The following is a 26656-nucleotide window of genomic DNA, read 5'->3' as shown; positions in this document are numbered from 1 at the left end:
AAATAGTCAATGATTTGAGTGTAAACATAGATGTCATAAAATATTGGCTAGACCTCATTGAGAGCTAAATATAACCATGGCTATGACAGCTGTCATTGACTATATTCAGTCTGCTGTTCATTAACAGAAAGCCCTGTTTACAAATTGACTACATTAGCAAAGCCACATACTGGGCTTATAATTAAAGCAGCCATTGATTGAGTATACTTGATATGAACACTGTAAATGAGTGTGACACATAGAGAAAGTGTTTTATCTTTTTGCTTACTTTACTGGAAAACAAAAAACACAAAACTAAGTAGTGACTAAACATGCCTTCTTGTACATAAACACAGTGTACCAATCTGGTGATTAGTAGTAATTAGTAAAAAATTAATCTTTGAGAACTAGCTGAAGGCAGTAAAATTGCAAAAATTTCTAGTAGTGAAAATATCTAAGTTTACAGTTGCGCCAATGTAAGATCCTGGGATTGAATCATGTGCCTTTAACTTGAACACAGACTCGCAGTGTTGTATGTAGCAAAGCTGACTATACTGAAATCCATTCTCAGCTGTCAATTTACTTTGAACAATTCCCAAACTCGATCGATATCTAAAGTAACTGTAACATCTCAACAAAGTATCATTACCATAAGGCCAGCAGTTTTTGACCAAAAGTAATACCTCCTAACCCAATTTGCAAATATAAACAGGTTGATGTAAAAATGCCCTGAAAATATAATTCTAAAACCCTTATAAAAACTGTTTGCTCAAACTTCACTTAGGTAATTTTTTAACCAATTCAAATTTAAAATTAATAAGTAAATCTGTGCCACTGTGCAAACTTTTGGAACAGAAATGAGAATTACATAAAGACTTAGCCATATTGGATTCAAAATGGCGGCAAAACCATGTCTTTACTGCATGTAAAGATAAAAACTTAATTTTCTTGAAAACAAGAAAACAAAATCACGACATTTGAAGCTTTCATATGGCAAAGCTTTGAGATATTTTGATTTTCTCAAGGAAAGTGACCCCCCCCCCCCCACTAATCCCAAAAATTTCCACATCCAACACATACCGTGTGCTAGGACTCTTGTCATACTTTTTTCCACCAATGAGAGAGCTTGATGAGGTAGATTAAGTAACAACTGAAATGAATTGAAAAGAAAGTCATGAATAGTGCCAGTGTGGCATCCTCTGAGTATTTGCATAATCCAGTGCTTGTAGTGTTTTCTCAAACAATATAATAATGTCACAAAAAAAGTAAGTGAAAACTGCAGCAGAAATCACTACAAGCAGAAATACAAATACTTGGGAATATGTTACACTGGCATTATAATAGGGTTCTCTTATTATTACACATATTTATCCAAAATAGCAAATTTACCCCAAAATGCTTCTGTTTGTTTGTTTGTTTGTTTGTTTGAATTTGAATACAGGGAACAACTGTGCCCTCATTTGCATTACTAATTTGCATAGACGTATGCAATCATGTTTTCAGTACTGTACTGTAGTGCAAATCCCAATACTGTGTGTGCACACTGATGTACATGATCACTGTAATAATAAAGCAGATTTATAATGTGGCTGTTCTTCTAAGACCTCCTGGCACAGAAAGTGTTACATGTCTACTAATAGGTAGAATATTTGCTGGTTATCTTTATTGCTAGCTATCTTTGAATATAGTGAACATCTTAACATACAAATCTGAAATCTAACATTCACCATAAATCTGAGCTTCATAACATCCAAGATAAAAATTTGGCATGTTTTGTTATATTCCCCGAAAGTGAATTCTCATCTGACAACAATCTAAACAGGAAAACATAAAAGAGAAGTGGAAAACTGAAACTGGCCTACCTGGACATGAGCTAAATGCATGGTTGTCATGGCTACTAAATAGTAGAGATGATGCTGTTGACATAGCGACAAACACTGCAACAGATGCGATGCAGCGAGTGTATAATTGGAGGTCTGACAACACAACTCAGCCAGGGTTATTAAAAGTCTGTATATCAAAGGAAAACAATTAAAGGAAAGTTGACAGCATCCATGATATGTACAAAGTTCTGTGAGAGGAATATTGACATTGTTTAATTCACCACTGACACACACACAGACACAGACACAGACACAGACACAGACACACACACAGACAGACAGACAGACAGACACACACACACACATATATATATACACACGGTACTGTACAAGTTCTGGGAAATATTACAGACATGTGGCAAGCATGACACAGTGTAGTGTATGTGAAATTAACTGTAATTACATATCAGATTCCTTCTTTCATCAATTCGACGACTTTTCAATAGAAGCAGGAAACCCACAGAAATAAAAACAAAGTAATAGATTACAATGAACTGAAGAGGGCATGAATCATAATTATGCAAATCCTTACCTGACATGATGTTCTGCTGTGTAATTTTTCTTTTTCTCTTGGCAGTCTTCCAGCATTTTATTAAGCAATTTGTAGGCCTCACAGGTTTCTCCTTTCATTCTTAGTAGTATACACTTCCTGGTGAGGGATATACCAAAATGATGTTAACGATAAAACTGACATATTTTCTTACACATTTCCTGCATAAGTGATTCACACTAAAATCAACATTAGAAAGTTAGGTAGTTTCTGCTTTCTTATCTGGTGACTCCTGACTTGTAATAACAATGTCCATGTTTGTTGTTGTAGTCTTTTTCAGATGCAGGGAGGGAGGGAGGGGGGGTTGTTGGGCAAGTGATAACACATACAAATTTACTCCTGAGGCACGATGCGAGGCCTTGAAAATTTACCTTTTAGTGTTATGTATCAAAACCAGTGTAGTGGCTACTCCTGAATTTTAACAGAAGTAAATCAGTGTTCTCTTTCAACATGGTTTGTTTGACTCTGCACATACCATGGTTGAAGAGTAATATATAGAAACAAAGTAATTCAATAGACTTACCTGTAGAGGGCTTCAATCTCATCCAGTGCCATCATATTAAGGACTGCTTGTTCTGCTGCAGACCACTTGGCATGGTGTACTGATCTAGTGAAAGCTATCTGTTGCTCAACCAGCATCCAAAGCTGAAATGTTGACATCAAGGAGAGAGTTAGCTTTCAAAAAATATTTATAATCACAAATATTCAATGGTATTAACAGCCACTCAGTTGCATACTAATACACAGAAATTCCCTGTGATGTAAAACAGTGGTGCAGGTGCAGGTACATTAGCGTTATGTTGCCTTGTCCAATAATGGTACACGAGTGTAGAACACCACAAATGTGCCACTGAATGACTCTAGATCTGCCACTGTACATAGTGAAGACTATTCAGTGTTATGTTATAATGGTACACACTTCAGTGTATTGCCTGTGGTAGTGTACTGTCAATGGTACTGTTAGCCCACCAGTCGCAGTAGTATACCAGTCTAACTAACTGTTGAAATACCACTGCATAACTCTGCAACTAGTGTAGACTTTTCAGGATTATGTTAGTGGTACACACTTCAGTGTATTGCCAGTGGTAGTATACTGCCAGTGGTACTGTTAGCCCACCAGTAGCAGTAGTACATCAATGTAACACCGTTGACATACCACTGCATAACTCTGCAACTAGTGTAGACTTTTCAGCATTATGTTAGTGGTACACACTTCAGTGTATTGCCAGTGGTAGTGTACTGTCAATGGTAGTTAGCTCACCAGTAGCAGTAGTACACCAGTGTAACACCATTGACATACCACTGCATCTAGTGTAGACTTTTCAGCATTATGTTAGTGGTACACACTTATTGCCAGTGGTAGTGTACTGTCAATGGTAATGTTAGCCCACCAGTAGCAGTAGTATACCAGTCTAACACCGTTGACATACCACTGCATCACTGCAACTAGTGTAGACTTTTCAGCATTACGTTAGTGTTACACACTTCAGTGTATTGCCAGTGGTAGTGTACTGCCAATGGTACTGTTAGCCCATCAGCAGCAGTAGTATATCAGTCTAACACTGTTGAAATACCACTGCATAACCCTGCAACTAGTGTAGACTTTTCAGCATTATGTTAGTGGTACACACTTCAGTGTACTGCCAGTGGTAGTGTACTGTCAATGGTAGTTAGCTCACCAGTAGCAGTAGTACATCAATGTAATACCGTTGACATACCACTGCATCACTGCAACTAGTGTAGACTTTTCAGCATTATGTTAGTGGTACACACTTCAGTGTATTGCCAGTGGTAGTGTACTGCCAGTGGTACTGTTAGCCCACCAGTAGCAGTAGTATACCAGTCTAACACTGTTGACATACCACTGCATAACTCTGCAACTAGTGTAGACTTTTCAGCATTATGTTAGTGGTACACACTTCAGTGTATTGCCAGTGGTAGTTTACTGTTAGTGGTACTGTTAGCTCACCAGCAGCATTACACAAGTGTACATAACTCAATTACTGCTTACATTGTATGCAATGCACTGAGTAACTTGGCAGACAGTATTAACATAGCACCAAGGAGAGTAACATGAAAGTTACACTGTAGTATATGTACAGTTATGCTCGTGGGAAATTTGCACGTGAACCCTTAAGGTAGATTAATGCAACAAAACTAAAGTCTGTCTTTAATATTCAAATTGCTGAAACTGAAGACTTGTTTACCAAGTCACACCATTGTATTCCTGAGAAAGAAACGGATGTGAGAATGTTTTGAAATCACCCCCCAAAAAACTTTGATACAATGGTTCATGTGTACCTCTTCAACCCAAACTATACGTTGTTTTTTTCCCCATATTGTATTTCTGAGAAAGAAACGGATGTAGGAATGATATGAAATCACCCCTAAAACTCAACACAATGGGTGATATATGTGTACTCAGTCAACTTTAACCAACTTCCTATTGATCTTACACACTATTTGATGTTTGACACTGCTATTGCTTAACATCTGCCAATACCGTCTTGTCACAATCCACCCTCCCCCATAGATGTTCAATCATTTTGAAAGGAGGGGTAGCAGTTTGTGTTTTGGTATATTAAAATGTACTATAAGATGAAGCCTACATGTATGTTGACAAAGCTGGTATTTATCATCAAAGTCATCCAATACAGATCTCCTTCACAAAGTTAATTACAAAGTCAAAGCTGTGACAAAAATCTCAAAAGATGTTCTTACTTGTTCATTACCTACATCAGAATGGTTTGAGCTGAAAGCACAACTTAAGAAGCAGCTATCACACCACTTTTGACTGAGTTGGAGCCAAACTATAAACTGTAAAACATCAAACTACTCTGAGAGTAACAGTTCTAAACTCTGGGTGAAACACACCAAACTATAAAGCACCAAGGTAAGTTAAAACTTTCAGACATTTTCATTTCCACACTAAAGTTTTCCATTTCTCACAAAACTTTTACACAGATTTAATGGGTGTTCAACTCTACATAATATATACTCAGGAAATATGTTCTGAAACATTGACTATTGACAAAGACCAACATATTGTTTGAATACCTCAAGCATGAATCACCATAGTCCATCAGTTATGAACAACCAGGGATGATCATTACTGAACTCCAAACATTATAAAAGAATGCTTAATGAAGTTTAATTGTCAATTTTTATCAAATTAACATTTCATCAATTTGTAATCACATTCTGCTTTTTTTGTAATATTACAATCCTTTTGTTCAAATACTGCCATTATCTTTAGTATGTGTTGAAAGTAGCTGGTAGAGTAAGAGGCAGAAGTAGCAGGAAAATCAAGATGTTAAATCTAAACAAAGTACCCCTTCTTTGATATTTCAGCATGGACATTTTGGTAGTCATTTTAACATTAGCAGTGTTAGTACAACCGTCTACAACTCAGACCATTGATGACCAGTGTTTAAGTATTTGTTCCAATTCATGGCCAGATACTAGAGGTGCTCCTGGTCAACCTGGTGCCCCAGGTATTGCTGGACCAGTTGGAAGACAAGGTAAGAACTGCCCTCTATCAGGTCATACTGGCCAACCTGGTACCCTAGGTATTACCGGACCAATACACAGACAATGTAAGAACTGACCTCTACCAGGTCTACTGGCCCTCCAGGGTTGCCTCAGTATTACTGGACCAGTACACAGACAATGTAAGAATTGCCCTCTACCAGGTCCAACTTGCCCTCCTGGTCAACCTGGTACCTCGGGTATTGCTGGACCAATAGGAAGACAGGGTAAGAACTGACCTCTACCAGGTCTACTGGCCCTCCAGGGTTGCCTCAGTATTACTGGACCAGTACACAGACAATGTAAGAATTGCCCTCTACCAGGTCCAACTTGCCCTCCTGGTCAACCTGGTACCTCGGGTATTGCTGGACCAGTATACAAAAATGTAACAATTGTCCTGTACCAGGTCCAACTTGCCCTCCTGGTCAACCTTGTGCCCAAGGTATTGCTGAACCAGTACACAGACAATATAAGAACTGTTCTCTATCAGGTCCTACTGGCCCTCCTGGTCAACCTGGTACCCTAGGTATTGCTGGACCAGTTGGAAGACAAGATAAGAACTACCCTCTATCAGATCCTACTGGCCTTCCTGCTCAACCTGGTATTTCTTTTGCAGGCCAACCTGGTGTTATTGGTCCTATAGGAAGTCAGGGTATAAAAGGTGAACCTGGTGACAAAGGACAAAATGGTGAACTAGGAACCAAAGGAGAACCAGGTATTATACAAAACATCTTGTCAAACAGCACACATGTACAAATTCTTCTAAACTTGTGATTTCTTTGAAGTGAATCTGGTATAAACCAAAATGACATTGTCATATGTTATATCTTTCCTAAGTTTAATTGCTGACCTAGTGATCGAACAGTCGTCATGGTAACCTAACACTGATGTTCACATCCTGATTAATCTCTGCCTTGTACAGACTGATAAAACACTGTTAATCACACTCATTAGAGTTGATAAAAATTATTTTCTACCCTTTTAATTGTCAAAAACCACATCTCTTTAATACAGTGTGTACAAAACTGTACACTCTTCATTGTTATTCAAGGCTTTTGAAATGGTAGTCCAGTGTTTGCTAGGTAGTATCACAATAAGCTGTCTGGTGGGTAGTTTAGACAAATCTGACCATCAATAAACTCAGATTTTAAGCTAGCAGTAAACCACAACCTTTACACAGAATGTGAAGACTAGTGATTTACCAAAATATAAACATGTGGATGTTGTATCATTTACATATTGAAATATCAAAATTATTTTATCATGAAGTGAACTGAAATGTTGCTTTGATAAGCATATTTAGATTGTGGTACAAGCCAACATGTATGCATTCAAACAGGAAATACAGGATTTATATTATGGTTATTCTGCATTTAGACGATGTACATGTACCTGTACATCATTGGTTCTCTTGTTCTTGAAATATATTTCAAAAATGTTAAGAATAGCCTTTGCTTTCTCCATTTATTCCTAAATTAGGGTGAAGTATGTATGGTCATATTATTAATTCACCAACACTTCTTTATTCAACCAGAAAATACTCATGACATAAGGGTTTGTTACTGCTTGCAGTGAAAAAGCCCCCTAAGTCTCTCATATTTTCCTCATCTGAATGATGGTAAATATTGTGAATAATGTTGAGTGTTACCTTTATCACACACTATCATTCTCTCTTTCTAAGGTCAATCTGGGGTCAAAGGTCAGACTGGTCGACCTGGAAAAACTGGACCCATAGGTCCTAAAGGAGAAGTAGGTGATAATGGTGTGAAAGGAAACCTGGGTCAAAAAGGAGACAAAGGTGAAACTACTCAACAAGTCAAGGTGGCATTTACTGTGGATCGTGATACTAGTCTAGCTGGTACTTCCTCTGAACAAACTATCACATACACAGATATCATTCTACAAGAAAATGCTAATATTGATATCAACACTGGTGTGTTTACTTGTCAAGTACCTGGTATCTATTACTTCTCATTCTCTTTTCATTCATATCCTAATAAATCTCTGATTGTGAAGCTAAAACACAACAACTCTGTTCAATTCACAATCTATCAATCATCATTATCAGGCTACAGAATGCAATCTCAGAGTGGTATGTTACATCTAAATCAAGGTGATGAAATCAAGTTAGTATTATACCAAAGTACAAATCAGGGATTCAGTAATACCAGTTGGCCTGTCAACATATTCACTGGTTATCTTGTCTATCCTGATTAAATACATCAACACAAAATAACCTAAAACTTCATTTCACTACAAAACATATTCTGACAAAATCTAGAATTTAGAAATTCTTGTATCCAAGTAAAAGACAAGGTAGTAACTGTTCTAGGTGTAAACTTAAAAGAACACAATGTATTGAACTCTAACTGATTTAACACTGAGATGAGATGTACTGTTACTCTCAAAAAGATACTTAAATTAGTATTCTTTGTCAATTTCTGTGATAACAAATGACACACTGTGACAGTAAAAGGAGAAATTTAGTAAATTTTAATTAAATTCTTGTAATATATCGTGTGATAGAATACAGCAATGATTAAAAATTCAGAGTAGTTTTTGTACCTTAGCAGATTTTTTGAAGGTTTGGAAACTCCCATCTTCACTTATTTCTACACAAGACAGATTCTTTCTTTCCTAAAGATTGCATATACCTACCATGTAACCATGGTAATGGAAAAGTCGGACTAGTTTTTGTACCTTTACAGATTTTTTATAGGGTGAACAACTCCCCCACCTCATGCACAAGACAGTTTCTTCTTTTCTCCTCAAAAAAGTACGTTTATCTACCATGTAACCATAGTAACCATATTATAAGTACTATCCTATATCTTGTTATTCTGAACATAGTGTTATATTAAGTTCATCTGTGGTCTGTTCAGAGCTTGAAACTAACAGTTAGTCCCACATCCAAAGACTATCAATTCTTGTTATGGTTCTAGCAAATTTTACTTTTCAAATAAAATTCATGTGTGTAAATTAGAAATTTCTTTTTATTTACACCAATAAAATATAAATCTGTCAAACATCAATTTTGAGTTGTTATTTTGTGTCTTTGTAATGTTAGTGAGGTATCTGTTATTTGGATTACTGTACATTTGATGATTATGTTAAATCTTGTTTTGGTGCTGAAGGACATCGAAACTGAGAAATGGAATTGGAATATAACACCTTAATGTCTGTCTTAAACTTTAAAGGAGAACAACAAGAAGGCAGATTTCATCCTTGCTGCTTTAGTTGATGTCCACTAAGTTATGAAGTCATTTTCACCATCTCTGTGTATGGCAATACTTCTCAAACTGGAGATGTACGATTATTCAAATTAGCAATGAACCCACTGCTGTACTAGCATAAGAAATCATGGGTATGAGGTGCCCAATTACCTATGTTGATGTCACCAAAAGCATTAGTGTCTATACCTATTATAGACTGTAAGATATATCATGTCGGCTTCCTCTCACTCTGTGGAAGGGGTTGACCGATGTGTGAGGGCTCCCGTCATGGTGTACCTTACAGACTATATCTGTTATGAGGTATGTAAGACCCCAAATACAGGAGAAGGGAGATCATAACTGAGAATCTCAAAACGAAGAACATGCTAAGTAAGACTGTGATTGAGACTGCTTTTGAGACTTTTGAGACGTATCTCGTTTCATATTCTAAAGATGTCACTGTTGAATCGTTGTAGTATGCAATGCAATACAATGCAATGCATGTGGTTTGTTTGTTTGTTTGCACATGGTTGGGCCGAGTGACCATGATTTGTGTCTGATCATATGCCGTGTTTAGCTAGCTGCATCCATTGGTCATGCGTTGACTTCTGTTGCTGTCCGCTGTTTATTGTTTACATCATATGAGTCTCAAATCCAGTCTCACTTTGGTCTTCCTTCAAAATGAGAGTCTCAGACTCAGTCTCACTTGTGGTTTACATGGGGTCTTATATACCTGCTATTACTAATAAAAATTTCTACTCACAAAGTTAAAAAAACTGTGAACCTCAAATTTTCAAGACACCTTATCATCATCATAAGGGGTGTACATCTCTGTATCTGTTGTTTCTCCCTTACAGGTCAAGTTGTTGTCTAAATCCACAATTCCATATGGATTAGGTAGAATCAATAGACAGATTGATAGATATAGGCACTGATGACATCAGAATACGTAATTGGTCACCTCATACCCAGAATTCTCTACCCCAGTCTACAGTAGTCAGCTCATAACTAACTTGAATAATTTTCTTGTTCTTATTTATAGAGATGTTGTGTGATAGAGAGATGAAAGTGACTTTGTTACTAATAACTGGATATCAACTGAAAGAACTTGTCAAAAGTTAGCCTGGACTCTGTTTCACTTTAAAATGGCCATATTAATTGAAAGTAGTATTTATTTTGGATTTTTAAATTTAAACAAACAACCTTGATATATCTTTCATAAAGATTATCTGACTTGATATTCAAGTTGCTGAAAGTGACACCAGAGATAAATTGTTTATCAAACTGTATCATGATATTTCTGAGAAACAACAGGCATTAGAAAGATTGAAATTACTACCAATAGGGAACTTGCAAACCCGCTATGTTGAATGTTGCATCATGGGAAATGTGATAATAAATAGTAATCAATTAGTATTGTAAACAATGTTGATACATTGTTTATAACCACAAATAATCAATTCAAATTCATAGTTACCCTGACCATTGTGGGGGGTTTATTTTACCAGTAGCTCCAGATTACGTATTATGATAACCACAGATAATCCCATAGTCCTTTGCATCTGAGCATGCTCAGTCTGGATTGTAAGTTCCCTATTCATGTGAACATTATCAACTTTAACTAAAACTTGTTTTGACTCCCTATTTATCATATAGATTGTTAATGTAGGAGACTTCTACCTGAAGACTTATTTAATCAAGCCATATTCTCTTATTTCTGAGGGGGAAAAAAAAATAGTGCCCATGGCGTTACTATGTTATTTCTGAGAAAGGGAGAGAAGTGAGGTAACTTTGAAATTACACCCCTCCCCCTCACCTTCAAAAAACAACAAACAAACAAACAAACAAACAAAACATTAGTGCAATGGGTGGTGCATGTATACTTTAGTCAACTTTAACCAAAACTAATTCTTGTCACTCTATTTATCTTGTAGATTCATGATATATGAGATGTCTACCAAAAGACTTGTTTATCAAGTTATATCAATGTACTTCTGAGAAACAAACAGGCGTGGGAAAGTTCTGAAATTACCATTAAAGCTGAAGCAATCACATGAACTTATTTAATTTCAACCAAACCTATTTCTTGACCCCTTTTAACTTTATATCCTGTTGATGTGGAAAGACTCCCATTTGAGAATACTTTAAAGACCTCCAAAGATGTTGAGAGAATGAAGTACCCAACTATTTAAGGGGAGGAGCAGGTGATTTATTTAGTGAGGGGAGGAGTAGTTGATTTATTTAGTGAGGGGAGGAGGTGATTTATTTAGTAGTGATGTGTCAAATGATAACTATTATGGTTTGTATATTGTAGCTGTACAGAGATTTACATGATATCTATGATAAAATTAATACAAAGATGGATTTCTAAGGTTTTATTACAAAGTCAATGCAATGAAAACACAACACTTGTTCATTACCTACATCAGAATGGTTTGAGCTGAAAGCACAACTTAAGAAGCAGCTATCACACCACATTTGACTGAGTTGAAGCCAAACTAACAAACAAACAAACAAACAAACAAACAAACAAACAAACAAAACCTTAGTGCAATGGGTGGTGCATGTGTACTTTAGTCAACTTTAACCAAAACTAATTCTTGTCACTCTATTTATCTTGTACATTCATGATGTATGAAATGTCTACCAAAAGACTTGTTTATCAAGTTATATCAATGTACTTCTGAGAAACAAACAGGCGTGAGAAAGTTCTGAAATTACTCTCAAAACTCAAGTAATGAGTATTTCACATGAACTTATTCAACTTTAACCGAACCCTTTTAACTTTATATCCTGTTGATGTGGAAAGACTCCCATCTGTCTAACATCTGAGAATACTTTAAAGACCTCCAAAGATGTTCAGAGAATGAAGTACCCAACTATTTAAGGGGAGGAGCAGGTGATTTATTTAGTGAGGGGAGGAGTAGTTGATTTATTTAGTGAGGGGAGGAGCAGGTGATTTATTTAGTGAGGGGAGGAGTAGTTGATTTATTTAGTGAGGGGAGGAGCAGGTGATTTATTTAGTGAGGGGAGGAGGTGATTTATTTAGTAGTGATGTGTCAAATGATAACTATTATGGTTTGTATATTGTAGCTGTACAGAGATTTACATGATATCTATGATAAAATTAATACAAAGATGGATTTCTAAGGTTTTATTACAAAGTCAATGCAATGAAAACACAACACTTGTTCATTACCTACATCAGAATGGTTTGAGCTGAAAGCATAACTTAAGAAGCAGCTATCACACCACATTTGACTGAGTTGAAGCCAAACTATAAACTGTAAAACATCAAACTACTCTGAGAGTAATAGTTCTAAACTCTGGGTGAAACACACCAAACTATAAAGCACCAAGGTAAGTTAAAACTTTCAGACATTTTCATTTTCACACTAAAGTTTTCCATTTCTCACAAACATTTACACAGATTTAAAGGGTGTTCAACTCTACATAATATATACTCAGGAAATATGTTCTGAAACATTGACTATTGACAAAGACCAACATATTGTTTGAATACCTCAAGCATGAATCACCATAGTCCATCAGTTATGAACAACCAGGGATGATCATTACTGAACTCCAAACATTATAAAAGAATGCTTAATGAAGTTTAATTGTCAATTTTTATCAAATTAACATTTCATCAATTTGTAATCACATTCTGCTTTTTTTGTAATATTACAATCCTTTTGTTCAAATACTGCCATTATCTTTAGTATGTGTTGAAAGTAGCTGGTAGAGTAAGAGGCAGAAGTAGCAGGAAAATCAAGATGTTAAATCTAAACAAAGTACCCCTTCTTTGATATTTCAGCATGGACATTTTGGTAGTCATTTTAACATTAGCAGTGTTAGTACAACCGTCTACAACTCAGACCATTGATGACCAGTGTTTAAGTATTTGTTCCAATTCATGGCCAGATACTAGAGGTGCTCCTGGTCAACCTGGTGCCCCAGGTATTGCTGGACCAGTTGGAAGACAAGGTAAGAACTGCCCTCTATCAGGTCATACTGGCCAACCTGGTACCCTAGGTATTACCGGACCAATACACAGACAATGTAAGAACTGACCTCTACCAGGTCTACTGGCCCTCCAGGGTTGCCTCAGTATTACTGGACCAGTACACAGACAATGTAAGAATTGCCCTCTACCAGGTCCAACTTGCCCTCCTGGTCAACCTGGTACCTCGGGTATTGCTGGACCAATAGGAAGACAGGGTAAGAACTGACCTCTACCAGGTCTACTGGCCCTCCAGGGTTGCCTCAGTATTACTGGACCAGTACACAGACAATGTAAGAATTGCCCTCTACCAGGTCCAACTTGCCCTCCTGGTCAACCTGGTACCTCGGGTATTGCTGGACCAGTATACAAAAATGTAACAATTGTCCTGTACCAGGTCCAACTTGCCCTCCTGGTCAACCTTGTGCCCAAGGTATTGCTGAACCAGTACACAGACAATATAAGAACTGTTCTCTATCAGGTCCTACTGGCCCTCCTGGTCAACCTGGTACCCTAGGTATTGCTGGACCAGTTGGAAGACAAGATAAGAACTACCCTCTATCAGATCCTACTGGCCTTCCTGCTCAACCTGGTATTTCTTTTGCAGGCCAACCTGGTGTTATTGGTCCTATAGGAAGTCAGGGTATAAAAGGTGAACCTGGTGACAAAGGACAAAATGGTGAACTAGGAACCAAAGGAGAACCAGGTATTATACAAAACATCTTGTCAAACAGCACACATGTACAAATTCTTCTAAACTTGTGATTTCTTTGAAGTGAATCTGGTATAAACCAAAATGACATTGTCATATGTTATATCTTTCCTAAGTTTAATTGCTGACCTAGTGATCGAACAGTCGTCATGGTAACCTAACACTGATGTTCACATCCTGATTAATCTCTGCCTTGTACAGACTGATAAAACACTGTTAATCACACTCATTAGAGTTGATAAAAATTATTTTCTACCCTTTTAATTGTCAAAAACCACATCTCTTTAATACAGTGTGTACAAAACTGTACACTCTTCATTGTTATTCAAGGCTTTTGAAATGGTAGTCCAGTGTTTGCTAGGTAGTATCACAATAAGCTGTCTGGTGGGTAGTTTAGACAAATCTGACCATCAATAAACTCAGATTTTAAGCTAGCAGTAAACCACAACCTTTACACAGAATGTGAAGACTAGTGATTTACCAAAATATAAACATGTGGATGTTGTATCATTTACATATTGAAATATCAAAATTATTTTATCATGAAGTGAACTGAAATGTTGCTTTGATAAGCATATTTAGATTGTGGTACAAGCCAACATGTATGCATTCAAACAGGAAATACAGGATTTATATTATGGTTATTCTGCATTTAGACGATGTACATGTACCTGTACATCATTGGTTCTCTTGTTCTTGAAATATATTTCAAAAATGTTAAGAATAGCCTTTGCTTTCTCCATTTATTCCTAAATTAGGGTGAAGTATGTATGGTCATATTATTAATTCACCAACACTTCTTTATTCAACCAGAAAATACTCATGACATAAGGGTTTGTTACTGCTTGCAGTGAAAAAGCCCCCTAAGTCTCTCATATTTTCCTCATCTGAATGATGGTAAATATTGTGAATAATGTTGAGTGTTACCTTTATCACACACTATCATTCTCTCTTTCTAAGGTCAATCTGGGGTCAAAGGTCAGACTGGTCGACCTGGAAAAACTGGACCCATAGGTCCTAAAGGAGAAGTAGGTGATAATGGTGTGAAAGGAAACCTGGGTCAAAAAGGAGACAAAGGTGAAACTACTCAACAAGTCAAGGTGGCATTTACTGTGGATCGTGATACTAGTCTAGCTGGTACTTCCTCTGAACAAACTATCACATACACAGATATCATTCTACAAGAAAATGCTAATATTGATATCAACACTGGTGTGTTTACTTGTCAAGTACCTGGTATCTATTACTTCTCATTATCATTTCTTGCAGAGAGTAATAAATCTCTGCGTGTGCAGCTAAAAGACAACAATGCTGTTCAGTTTGAAATGTATCAATCATCACTATCAGGCTACAGAATGCAATCTCAGAGTGGTATGTTACATCTAAATCAAGGTGATGAAATCAAGTTAGTATTATACCAAGGTACAACTCATGCATTTACTTACACCGGTTGGCCTGTCAACATATTCACTGGTTATCTTGTCTATCCTGATTAAATACATCAACACAAAATAACCTTAATTTCACTACAAAACATATTCTGACAAGATCTAGAAATGAGAAATTCTTGTATCCAAGTAAAAGACAAGGTAGTAACTGTTCTAGGTGTAAACTTAAAAGAACACAATGTATTGAACTCTAACTGATTTAACACTGAGATGAGATGTACTGTTACTCTCAAAAAGATACTTAAATTAGTATTCTTTGTCAATTTCTGTGATAACAAATGACACACTGTGACAGTAAAAGGAGAAATTTAGTAAATTTTAATTAAATTCTTGTAATATATCGTGTGATAGAATCCAGCAATGATTATAAATTCATAGTTTTTGTACCTTAGAAGATTTTTTGAAGGTTTGGAAACTTCCATCTTCACTTATTTCTACACACGACAGATTCTTTCTTTCCTAAAGATTGCATATACCTACCATGTAACCATGGTAATGGAAAAGTCGGACTAGTTTTTGTACCTTTACAGATTTTTTATAGGGTGAACAACTCCCCCACCTCATGCACAAGACAGTTTCTTCTTTTCTCCTCAAAAAAGTCAGTTTATCTACCATGTAACCATAGTAACCATATTATAAGTACTATCCTATATCTTGTTATTCTGAACATAGTGTTATATTAAGTTCATCTGTGGTCTGTTCAGAGGTTGAAACTAACAGTTAGTCCCACGTCCAAAGACTACCAATTCTTGTTATGGTACTAGCAAATTTTACTTTTCAAATAAAATTCATGTGTATAAATTAGAAATTTCTTTTTTATTGACACCAATAAAATATAAATCTGTCAAACATCAATTTGGAGTTGTTATTTTGTGCCTTTGTAATGTTAGTGAGGTATCTGTTATTTGGATTACTGTACATTTGATGATTATGTTAAATCTTGTTTTGGTGCTGAAGGACATCAAAATAGAGAAATTGAATTGGAATTTAACACCTTAGTGTCTGCCTTAAGTAAACATATGGATAGATGAGATATGGTATTCAAGTTATTTTGAATTTTTAATTCAAAGAACAACTTCACCTTGTTTTTCATAAGATTATCTGACTTGATATTCAAGTTGCTAAAAGTGACACCAGGTATAACTTTTTTTTTTATGTATCATGGTATTTCTGAGAATCAAAATCCATGAGAAAGTTTTGAAATTATTACCAAGTCATGTGAACCGCACATCAAGTGTAACCCGATAAATTTGTTTAGACTCCCTATATCATGTCTACATGTTTGATCTATGACATGTCTACATGATAACTTGTCTATAAAGCTATATCATAGTATTTCGGATAAAGAAACAGATGTGGGATTTTTGTACCAGATCAATTCTTCATCAAGCCATATTATGTTATTTCTGAAAAAGTATCAAGGCGTGAGAAAGTTTTCAAATTACTCCAAGTACTCAGTCCAGTGCGTGATTCATATGTAAAAGATATCAACTTTAAACATTAATATGTCTTGATTTGTCATATATAATATAAATGTTTATATAAGCTATTTTTTACCATCTGATGATATTTTAACGACTTGCTAAGATGTTCAGAGAATGAAGTACATACTATTATGACAGGAGGGGGTAGCAATTACAACAGGAGGGGGTAGCAGTATGTATTTGGTACAGCAATTCTAAATGATAACACAGATGGTATACATTGTCAATGTCCATACATGAAGTTGATATTTAAGATAAAATTCACACAAACCTTAATCTTTGCAATCGAAGTATGAAGACAATGCTACAATAAAAATATCAGGAAGGGTTCTTCTTTTCTGTTTATCACCTTCACTTAAGTGGTATGAGCTGAAAGTACATCCTTAGAAGTAGATATCACACCACTTTTTGCCAGACTAAACTAGAAAACATCATTCTACTCTGATAGTAACAGTTCTCATCTCTTGGTGAAACACAGCAACAGAACTACTCAAAGGTAAGTTTAGTGTAAAACATTTTTACTTCCACACTGATGTTTTCCTTTTCTTAATACTAAACTTATCGACACTGAGAAGGCTGAATAATTTCGTTGAGTGAGCCAAGAGACTAATACAAAAGCAAAGATATCAACATGACAGAGAAATGTATCTAGATGTATACATTGATATAAACAACTGGACATGAGGACAAACTTGATTCATTTCTGTCTTAAAAACAACTTTGAGAGAATGAAAAGTGTTATCTTGTATCATTCAGGAATAACCAAAAGTATCATCATTTATTTACATCATTCATTTTCACGTATTTCTCCATTTTTGAAACATTGTTCATTGTACATATTGCTCATTATATTATTTGGAAGAGGAAAGAGTTGACAATTTTCAGAGCCATCAATCTTTTAGTATGAGGGGTGAGATCAATAGTTCAATGTAGGATAAAAAGCTAAATTCTTTTGTTAGGCCCCCACCCACCCACCCAACTTTAAGTAATTGACTAAAATTGATCATTGTTTCAGAAAGCATAATCAGTTTCAAATTAGTATGTAGTAGTATGAATACAAAGCCCTCATTCCCAACTTGTATTCTAGGGCCTTGTATTTACTTTAATGAAAGTTCTGCCATTTCTCAATTTGATGACATGTTGGAAGTAATTGTATTTTGGGCTACAAAACAGATTCCACTATAAACAGTAAAATCGTTTTTGCCAGATGAGAACTAAAACGGCTCAAACACTGTCCCTCATGAGTTTATTAATATTATCCAACTCTGAACTGCCCATATATTCTCATTCCAAGTATTCACATATTATAAATCCTATGAACTGCTCAATGACCATATATATACATGGACACTTGCATATCTGTGGAAAAGCATGCCTGAAAACTGTACACTTATGAAAAATGTGCCCTGCTCAATTTCAATGTACATGTAAACTCACAACATGGATGTACAGAAACAGTGTCAATTGACAAAGCCCAATTAACATATTTGAATACGTCAAAGAAGACTTACTATAGTTCATTTGGACAATTATAAGCTTTAAATCTGCAATTCCACTTTTCCCCCAATATATAATACTATACCAGTATATCCTTTTTGTCCAAATACTGCCATCATTTTTAGCATGTGTTGAAGCTCGTATTTTAGCATGTCCTTTTTAGTATTTGATTTTAGCATTTTACAATTGTACTATTCATTTCCTAACCTCCCCCCCCTCATTTTTCGGTTTTTACCTATATTTTATGATTGTATTGTACAGTGCCTTGAGGTATCTTTTTACATGGAAGGTTGTTTTTTAAAAGGAATAAATACAAGCTAGTTAGCTTTAAGAAAGAAGAAGAAATGACCGGAAAACCAAGATCAGTTAAAATCCAATTGAAGTAAATTGCTTCTTATCTTGTGTGATATTTCAGCATGGACACTTTGGTAGTCATCTTAACATTAGCAGTGTTAGTACAGACGTCTACAACTCAGACCACTGATGACCAGTGTTTAAGTATTTGTTCCGATTCATGGCCAGATACTAGAGGTGCTCCTGGTCAACCTGGTGCCCCAGGTATTGCTGGACCTGTTGGTAGACAAGGTAAGAACTGCTCTCTATCAGGTCCTACTGGCCCTCCTGGTCAACCTGGTACCCTAGGTATTCCTGGACCAGTACACAGACAATGTAAGAACTGACCTCTACCAGGTCCAACTTGCCCTCCTGGTCAACCTTGTGCTCCAGGTATTAATTGACCAGTAAAAACAGATGGTAAAATGACTTGTATTAATAGTTTGAATGTTTTGAACAATACATTTCATAAATTTGATACAATTGAAACTACTAAATCTGAATAGAGTGTTCTTAGGTAGGAGAAATGAAATGTAGCAATGTTAGTAATATTTTTGTTAAACCAGACAATGAAATGTAGCAGTGTTAGTAAGATTTTTGTTAAACCAGACAATGAAATGTAGCAATGTAATAATAAGATTTATTTATTGTGATTTTCATTTCTTTTGCAGGCCAACCTGGTGTTATTGGTCCTATAGGAAGTCAGGGTATAAAAGGTGAACCTGGTGACAAGGGACAAAATGGTGAACTAGGAACCAAAGGAGAACCAGGTATTATACAAAACATCTTGTCAAACAGCACACATGTACAAATTCTTCTAAACTTATGATTTCTTTGAAGTGAATCTGGTATAAACCAAAATGACATTGTCATATGTTATATCTTTGCTAAGTTTAATTGCTGACCTAGTGATCGAACAGTCGTCATGGTAACCTAACACTGATGTTCACATCCTGATCAACCCTGTATAGTCTATGATAAAACAGTATTCATCACACTCATTTGAGTTGACAAAAATTATTTTCTACCCTCTTAAAATTCCAAAAACCACATCTTTTTAATACAGTGTGTACAAAACTGCAAACTCTTCACTGTTATTCAAGGCTTTTAAAATGGTAGTTCAGTGTTTGCTAGGTAGTATCACAACAAGCTGTCTGGTGGGTAGTTTAGACAAATCTGGCCATCAATAAATTCAGATTATAGCAGTAAACCACAACCTTTACACAGAATGTAAAGACTTGTGATTGATCAAAATATAAATATGTGGATGTTGTATCATTTACATATGGAAATATCAAAATTATTTTATCATAAAGTGAAGTGAAAGGTTGGTTTGCTCATAGACCCTTCACCAACTTGGTGGAGGGTCTATGGTTTGATAAATAATATTAATATTGTGATACAAGCCAACATGTATGCATTCAATCAGGAAATACAGGATTTATATTATGGTTATTCTGCATTTGGACGACGTACATGTACCTGTACATCATTGGTTCACTTGTTCTTGGTTCAAAATGTTAAGAGTAGTCTTTGCTTTCTTTATTTATTCCTAAATTAGGGTGGAGTACATATAGTCATATAATTCACCAACACTTTTCTCTATTCAACCAGAAAACACTCATGACATAAGGGGTTTGTTACTGCTTGCAGTGAAAAAGCCCCCTAAGTCTCTCATATTTTCCTCATCTGAATGATGGTAAATATTGTGAATACTGTTGAGTGTTACCTTTATGACACACTATTAAACACTCTTTCTTTCTAAGGTCAATCTGGGGTCAAAGGTCAGACTGGTCGACCTGGAAAAACTGGACCCATAGGTCCTAAAGGAGAAGTAGGTGATAATGGTGTGAAAGGAAACCTGGGTGAAAAAGGAGACAAAGGTGAAACTACTCAACAAGTCAAGGTGGCATTTACTGTGGAACGTGATGTTTATCTATCTGGTACTTCCTCTGAACAAACCATCACCTACACAGATATCATTCTACAAGAAAATGCTAATATTGATATCAACACGGGTGTGTTTACTTGTCAAGTACCTGGTATCTATTACTTTTCATTCTCATTTCTTTCACAGAATAATAAATATCTGTATGTGAAGCTAAAACAAAACAAGTCTGTTCAGTTTGGAATCTATCAATCATCACAATCAGGCAACAGAATGCAATCTCAGAGTGGTATGTTACATCTAATTCAAGGTGATGAAATCAAGTTAGTATTACACTCAGGTACAAATCAGGGATTCTTTCAAACCAGTTGGCCTGTCAACATATTCACTGGTTATCTTGTCTATCCTGATTAAATACATCAACACAAAATAACCTAAGACTTCATTTCACTACAAAACATATTCTGACAAAATCTAGAAATGAGAAATTCTTGTATCCAAGTAAAAGACAAGGTAGTAACTGTTATAGGTGTAAACTTAAAAGAACACAATGTATTGAACTCTAACTGATTTAACACTGAGATGAGATGTACTGTTACTCTCAAAAAGATACTTAAATTAGTATTCTTTGTCAATTTCTGTGATACCAAATGACACACTGTGACAGTAAACAGCATAAATTTAGTAGATGTTAATTAAATTCTTGTTATATATCGTGTGATAGAATGCAACTGTCATTGCAAAGTCAGACTAATTTTTGTACCTTAGCAGATTTTCTGAATGTTTGAGAACTCCTTCACCTCTTTATACACAAGGTGGTTTCTTTTTGTCTCAAATATTGTGTATACCTACTACATAACCATGGTAACTGAAAAGTCAGACTAGTTTTTGTACGTTTGCAAAAGATTTGTGGGGTTAAAAACTTCTGCACCTCATTATGCACAAGTGTTCCTTTTTTTTTCTCCTCAACAACTTGAGTATATCTACCATGTAACCATAGCAACCATGTTGTTAGTACATTTACACTATCCTATATCTTAGGTGTCTGAATGTAGTGTTATATTAAGTTCATGTGTTGTCCATTTATAACCATGGTAACCATATTATTAGCATAAATACACTATCATATATTTGAAGAGGGTGAAGGTAGTGTTATTTGAAGTTCATGTGTGGTCTATTCGTAACCATGGTAACCATATTGTTAGCATAAATACGCTATCCTACTATATCTTGTGAGTCTGAATGAAGTGGTCTATTCATAACCATGAGTGTGACTAGAGTGGTATTTTGTATTCATGTGTGGTCTCTGTACATAGATTGAAATTAATACTAGTAGTCTTTATGTCATAAGACTCCAATTCTTGTTATGGGGACGAGCAAATTTTTGCAGAAGGTAGTCTGTTTGTGTTACCATTAACGATCTAATTACACATTAAATCAACTATCGTACTTGTAATATTTAGCAAATTTTACTTTTCAATTAAAATCTTTGTAAAATAGAAATTTCTTCTTCTTTTTTTGGTGTGAATAAAATGTTAAAAAATTAGTTGTTATTTTGAGTCATTGTATGAAGGCGAGTAAACAATCTTACAGTTCTTTTCCCAGAAGCGAGTCAAAGCTATTAAATGAGCTATCAAGATCAGTGAGCCTGATCACAAGGTTTCGTGTTGAGATAGACAACAGAAATTGACACTGTGTGGGTTCTTTATTTTGTTACAGATGTAAACAGTAGGAGTACGCAAAATACAACTATTACAAATGGTAGCATTGGGAAAATTGCTCTCCCCCCCCCCCACCTCTCTCACTCTCTCTCCCTCCCTCCCTCCCCCTCTGTCTCTGTCTCTCTGTCTGTCTCTCTCTCTCTCTGTCTGTCTCTCTCTCTGTCTCTCTCTGTCTCTCTCTCTCTCTCTCTCTCTCTCTCCTTCCTCAATTTGTATGGAAAGGGTAGAAAACTACGTGTTCTGGAGCCAAGATTGAAAATATCGACTTGATAAATAATATTAGAATCTGTTTGCATTGACTGCAATATTTGCATTTATATACTGATATCAGAGAGTCTTAGTGTTTTTAGTCTCCTGTCTCCATTATAAGGAGATTATCTGTTGGAGGCTTAAGACGTAAACGTAATGCAGACGACTGACCAGGTAGCTAGTGCGATGGAAGATGAGCAATAATTTCATGCTTGCAGTCTTTATGGCGTAATATTCAAATAGACCATCACTTCCAGTAACAAAACTGGCTGCAGGCTGCAGGCTGCAGACTGCACTCCTCATGAACAAAACCATGAAAAATATTATGGTTTCTGATAACCAGAATATTGTAAATTATACCATGCACAAACCAAGATATTTCCTTTGAACAGAAAATATGAATTATACACTCTGGTCATTCTACATTACGACAACTTGTGTCTACATCACTGGTTCTGTGGTGTTTGTAATATGTCAAAACACTCAATTATTTCATAAATTATGTTTGAGAATATTTTTCTTCATTCAGCCAAAAAGTACTCCTAACCTTGGGGTTTGTCACTATACAAGTCTTGCAATTTGTAGTGACAAAGCCCCTTAGGTCACTCATAGTTTCCTTGGCTGAATGAAGAAAATTATTGGGAATAATATCTAACTATCAGCAATTACAATTATGATATTTTATACTTGTGATTTCATAATTTTACCTTTGCATGTTGAGAATGGTTGAGGAATGTTTTCTTCATGTAATTAATGGTGTCTAAGGCCGTGTTGTAGTAACCCTGGTTGGCATGCAGCGTTGCTAGGTGACATAAAACGATACATACAGCTTCACCATCGACTGGGAAACTCGACTTGGCTAACTCTGCACTGTTATTCATGTGTAGTAACATCTGACTGCATAGTCTGGACATTTCACTGTGGAAAGAGATAATAGACCGTTTTGGATGAACAGCGCCCTCTATCAACAGCTAAGCTCTGCACTGTTGTTTATATGTTCGAACTGCAAGAGACCTTTCCAGTAAAGTAGCACCCCAATGATTATTTAGCTCTTCATCCACTACTGTTTACTTGTATTATCATTTGACTGCATACTCTTGACATATCATCAAAAAATAGACTTTTTTTTCAATGAACAGTGCCCTCAATTTGACTTATGAAATTATGAAGCGCTTGCTGTTGTTTACATGAGGCGGCATTTAGCTGCATACCAGTAGTTGGGGATCTCACATACACAAAATAGACCTTTCGATTGAACAGCGCCCTCTGTCAAAAATTGTGTTATGATTACTGGGTTCAGTGTAGACTCTCTCACAGTCCTCGAAGCTTCGCATGGCTAAAATTTGGGTTGTTTTGTATGTACCAAATCTACTGCAGACATGTCAACAAAAGGTTAGCCCCATGTGATCGATGAGGGCGCACAGTACAGGGACATTCGAGTACTGTAGATATCGGTACATACAAAACAACCCAAGGTTTAGCTATGCGAAGCTCCGAGGACTGTGAGAGAGTCTAGGTTCAGTGCTGTTGTTCACTAAATGGCTGGCAAGACTTCCTTATATATCATTTACAAAATTGCAGTTTTGTACAAATGGCGTCTACAAGCAATAGTTTGCTTCTGTTTATGTTACTGCTATTGTTTTGTCTAAGGTAACACTTTGAACTGTAAGACACAACACAGCATTAAAGGAAAGAGTGTGGGCAGGCATTATACTTTACAAAGGAAATAAAGTCCAAATATTACAAATTAGGAGCGCTTTCCTTCCAAATTTTAAAATTCAGGAGATTTAACTTCCGAAGCTGACATTTAGAAGCAGTGAAAAGACGTAATTGAGGTATGAAAATACCCCTAACTGATCCCCTCAGGAAAAAAGAATTTTTATCCTGCAATCTTTATCACTGAAAAAGGCTGAGAACTTTTTTTTTGTAAATTAAAAGTTACATTTTACAAAAACGAAAAGAAGTAATTTTGGCGCCTAAAAATACCACTTTTTAATAACATCCTGAGGAAAAATTTTTTTTATCCAAATTTATTTGCTGGACTTTTGTCACTGAAAAGCTTGAAAACATTCAGTGGCTTTTTTTTTCAATGGAGAACATTGTCTGAAAATAAGTGAATGAGCCAATTCAAGATAACCTGGGTCCTACCTCTGTCCATACATCTGCCACATGGCTGACTGCATAGCTAGGCATGTACACATTAAATCTGGCATGTTGTGTAGAGAATTCATGGCATCACTACCTAGGAAGTATGAAAACATGCTAGAAGGACAAAAACCAAGAATTAAAGTAACTGTAAGAAAATCTGCTAGTTCTGATCTAGCTGCTATCATTTGTTTTCAAGTGACTATAAAGTATGTCATCATTGTCGTGTTCGTTGTCATCATCATCATCATCATCATCATCGTCGCCGCTGCCGCCGCCGCCACCACCACCACTACCATCATATCTCTCAGGAGTATGTAATACATATCTGATTTGTTTTATTGTTATACAAAGTCTTACTCAAACCTGTAATCTTGCTATCAACAGAACACAGTGATGCACAAGTATTAGTGTGGCAAGCTTGGTGCACAACTTCCAAAATTATAGAGTAATTTGACCTTGAAGGTTAAGGTCAAAACCTTGTGTCTGACTTTAAAGCTTACTTACATAAACATAGGTGTATACATTTGAATGGTATCTCAAGGTACATTCCACAGTCATAAAATAATTTGCTATTCGACCTTGAAGATAGAGGTCAAGGTCAAGGCCAAGGTTGAAATACAGACACAAATGCATGACTTACCTTGCTGGATCTGCTCCTGCCAGACATTTTTGTTTTGTGTAATTTTGGATACCAAGAGAGGCTAAGTACTGCGGGAAGAAAGACCAGGATAATTTTTAGACAGAATGGCAGGAATCTGTGACGTAATGTAAATTGGATTGTTCCAACCAAAATCCTGTTTATGGTATGCTTATCTGTACAATGACTGATGTGTTTGAATGGCTTACAGAAATGGTCCAGCCAACAGTTATTATACCACTAGTGCCATAAACAGGCTACATAAAGTTTCAATACAATGACATATGAGATAATTTCTTACTGGTAGATTGAGTTCTCTGGCCCTGGTGACTGATCTGTCTAGGAGATATCCAAGGTCTTCACCCTTTTCTTGCTGTAAACGACATAACCAACCCTAAATAGGAGAGGCAAGAAATTGTAAAACAAAATTGTATTTTGGGGTATTTTACAGCCATTTAATATCATAATATCTGTATTCCCATGATGCCTTGCCTCAATGTCAGCCAGTCTCCACATTTCTCAATAGGGAACTTGCAATCCAGACTGAACATGCTCAGACACAAAGGACTAAGGGATTATCTGTGGTTATCGTAATACCTAATCTGGAGCTACCTGTAAAAAAAACGCTCCCACAATGGTCAGGGTAACTATGAATTGATCATTCGTGGTTGCAAACAATGTAACACACAGTATTGCTTACAATACCAATTCATTAGTATTTATTATCATATTTCCTAATGCAACATTCAACATGGCGGGTTTGCAAGTCAGTTCCCTCTTTTAAAACTTTCTATTAGTGAGGTTGCACGTTACGTGGTTGGTAGAATGACTTTCTGTGTTTCCTAACCATATGAAATGCAGTCTCACTTAATATGTAACCATCTTACAGGTACTTACCAATGCATGCTGTAGACAGACACTGTCATTGGCTGCCTGGGCCATTGTAATGGCTTCTTTTAGGGCAGCCATAGCTTCATCACTGAGGGCAGACAGAGGAGCAAAGTTATGATGGAAGTACATTTTACAGATTACTTGATACACTTTTTTCAAATAAAAGTGAATATTAATCAAAATTTTTAGCATTGGTCTGATTCTCAATAACTGATAAACAGATATCACATCGTTGAATTTTTTTTTTGAATTTCCTATTAAACATTGCAATTAGAAATACTGAAAACATTCCATACCACTGACAAATTTTGTTCTACTAATCTACTAGTATGCAAAATACGAAGGTACATCAAAAAAAATATGAAAGCGTGTAATCGCATATTGTCATTTTTATGGAAATGTGTTGTTTTGTATAAACATATTTAAACAATAATGTACGCCCTCCCAGCCCATAATGGACAAAAGCAAACTTTGAACGACATAATGGGCGAGG

General features: G+C 35.9%; 4 protein-coding genes across 4 annotated transcripts in view; 3 read left to right on the top strand and 1 right to left on the bottom strand.

Annotated features, from left to right (window-relative positions):
* The window catches only part of LOC144441365 (anaphase-promoting complex subunit 5-like), a 37061-nt gene that overhangs the window by 2844 nt on the left and 7561 nt on the right, over positions 1–26656 (bottom strand). The window contains exons 9-17 of the mRNA XM_078130922.1: positions 26170–26251; positions 25574–25666; positions 25276–25343; positions 24636–24749; positions 23195–23405; positions 2936–3057; positions 2395–2511; positions 1842–1989; positions 1060–1129 (exon numbers count right to left, since the gene is read on the bottom strand). Coding sequence (XP_077987048.1) covers positions 1060–1129; positions 1842–1989; positions 2395–2511; positions 2936–3057; positions 23195–23405; positions 24636–24749; positions 25276–25343; positions 25574–25666; positions 26170–26251 — 1025 coding nt within the window. The remainder of the gene's footprint in view (positions 1–1059; positions 1130–1841; positions 1990–2394; positions 2512–2935; positions 3058–23194; positions 23406–24635; positions 24750–25275; positions 25344–25573; positions 25667–26169; positions 26252–26656) is intronic.
* On the top strand, positions 5184–8468 carry LOC144440830 (uncharacterized). Its single transcript, XM_078130241.1, has 4 exons — positions 5184–5305; positions 5764–5933; positions 6557–6655; positions 7622–8468. The coding sequence occupies exons 2-4, from the start codon at positions 5765–5767 to the stop codon at positions 8155–8157; spliced, it is 804 nt and encodes a 267-aa protein (XP_077986367.1). The 5' UTR covers positions 5184–5305; position 5764; the 3' UTR covers positions 8158–8468.
* Positions 12423–16134, top strand: LOC144440831 (adiponectin-like). Its single transcript, XM_078130242.1, has 4 exons — positions 12423–12512; positions 12970–13139; positions 13763–13861; positions 14828–16134. The coding sequence occupies exons 2-4, from the start codon at positions 12971–12973 to the stop codon at positions 15361–15363; spliced, it is 804 nt and encodes a 267-aa protein (XP_077986368.1). The 5' UTR covers positions 12423–12512; position 12970; the 3' UTR covers positions 15364–16134.
* Positions 17228–22038, top strand: LOC144440828 (complement C1q-like protein 2). The gene is made up of 4 exons (XM_078130240.1): positions 17228–17295; positions 18712–18881; positions 19301–19399; positions 20396–22038. Exons 2-4 carry the CDS (start codon positions 18713–18715, stop codon positions 20929–20931), a joined length of 804 nt encoding a protein of 267 aa, XP_077986366.1. The 5' UTR covers positions 17228–17295; position 18712; the 3' UTR covers positions 20932–22038.

This window comes from Glandiceps talaboti, chromosome 10 (genome assembly GCF_964340395.1).
Source record: "Glandiceps talaboti chromosome 10, keGlaTala1.1, whole genome shotgun sequence".
NCBI classification, from domain to species: domain Eukaryota; kingdom Metazoa; phylum Hemichordata; class Enteropneusta; family Spengelidae; genus Glandiceps; species Glandiceps talaboti.
Note: the sequence above shows the minus strand (reverse complement) of the source record. Positions and strands in the feature narration are given on the sequence as shown.

Excerpts from the sequence above, each read along its gene's own strand:
- LOC144440830 (XM_078130241.1), top strand. The coding sequence starts at position 5,765 with ATGGACATTTTGGTAGTCATTTTAACATTAGCAGTGTTAGTACAACCG. Across the intron at positions 5,934-6,556 it reads TGGACCAGTTGGAAGACAAG|GCCAACCTGGTGTTATTGGT; the intron begins GTAAGAACTGCC and ends TTTCTTTTGCAG. Across the intron at positions 6,656-7,621 it reads AGGAACCAAAGGAGAACCAG|GTCAATCTGGGGTCAAAGGT; the intron begins GTATTATACAAA and ends TCTCTTTCTAAG.
- LOC144440831 (XM_078130242.1), top strand. The coding sequence starts at position 12,971 with ATGGACATTTTGGTAGTCATTTTAACATTAGCAGTGTTAGTACAACCG. Across the intron at positions 13,140-13,762 it reads TGGACCAGTTGGAAGACAAG|GCCAACCTGGTGTTATTGGT; the intron begins GTAAGAACTGCC and ends TTTCTTTTGCAG. Across the intron at positions 13,862-14,827 it reads AGGAACCAAAGGAGAACCAG|GTCAATCTGGGGTCAAAGGT; the intron begins GTATTATACAAA and ends TCTCTTTCTAAG.
- LOC144440828 (XM_078130240.1), top strand. The coding sequence starts at position 18,713 with ATGGACACTTTGGTAGTCATCTTAACATTAGCAGTGTTAGTACAGACG. Across the intron at positions 18,882-19,300 it reads TGGACCTGTTGGTAGACAAG|GCCAACCTGGTGTTATTGGT; the intron begins GTAAGAACTGCT and ends TTTCTTTTGCAG. Across the intron at positions 19,400-20,395 it reads AGGAACCAAAGGAGAACCAG|GTCAATCTGGGGTCAAAGGT; the intron begins GTATTATACAAA and ends TTTCTTTCTAAG.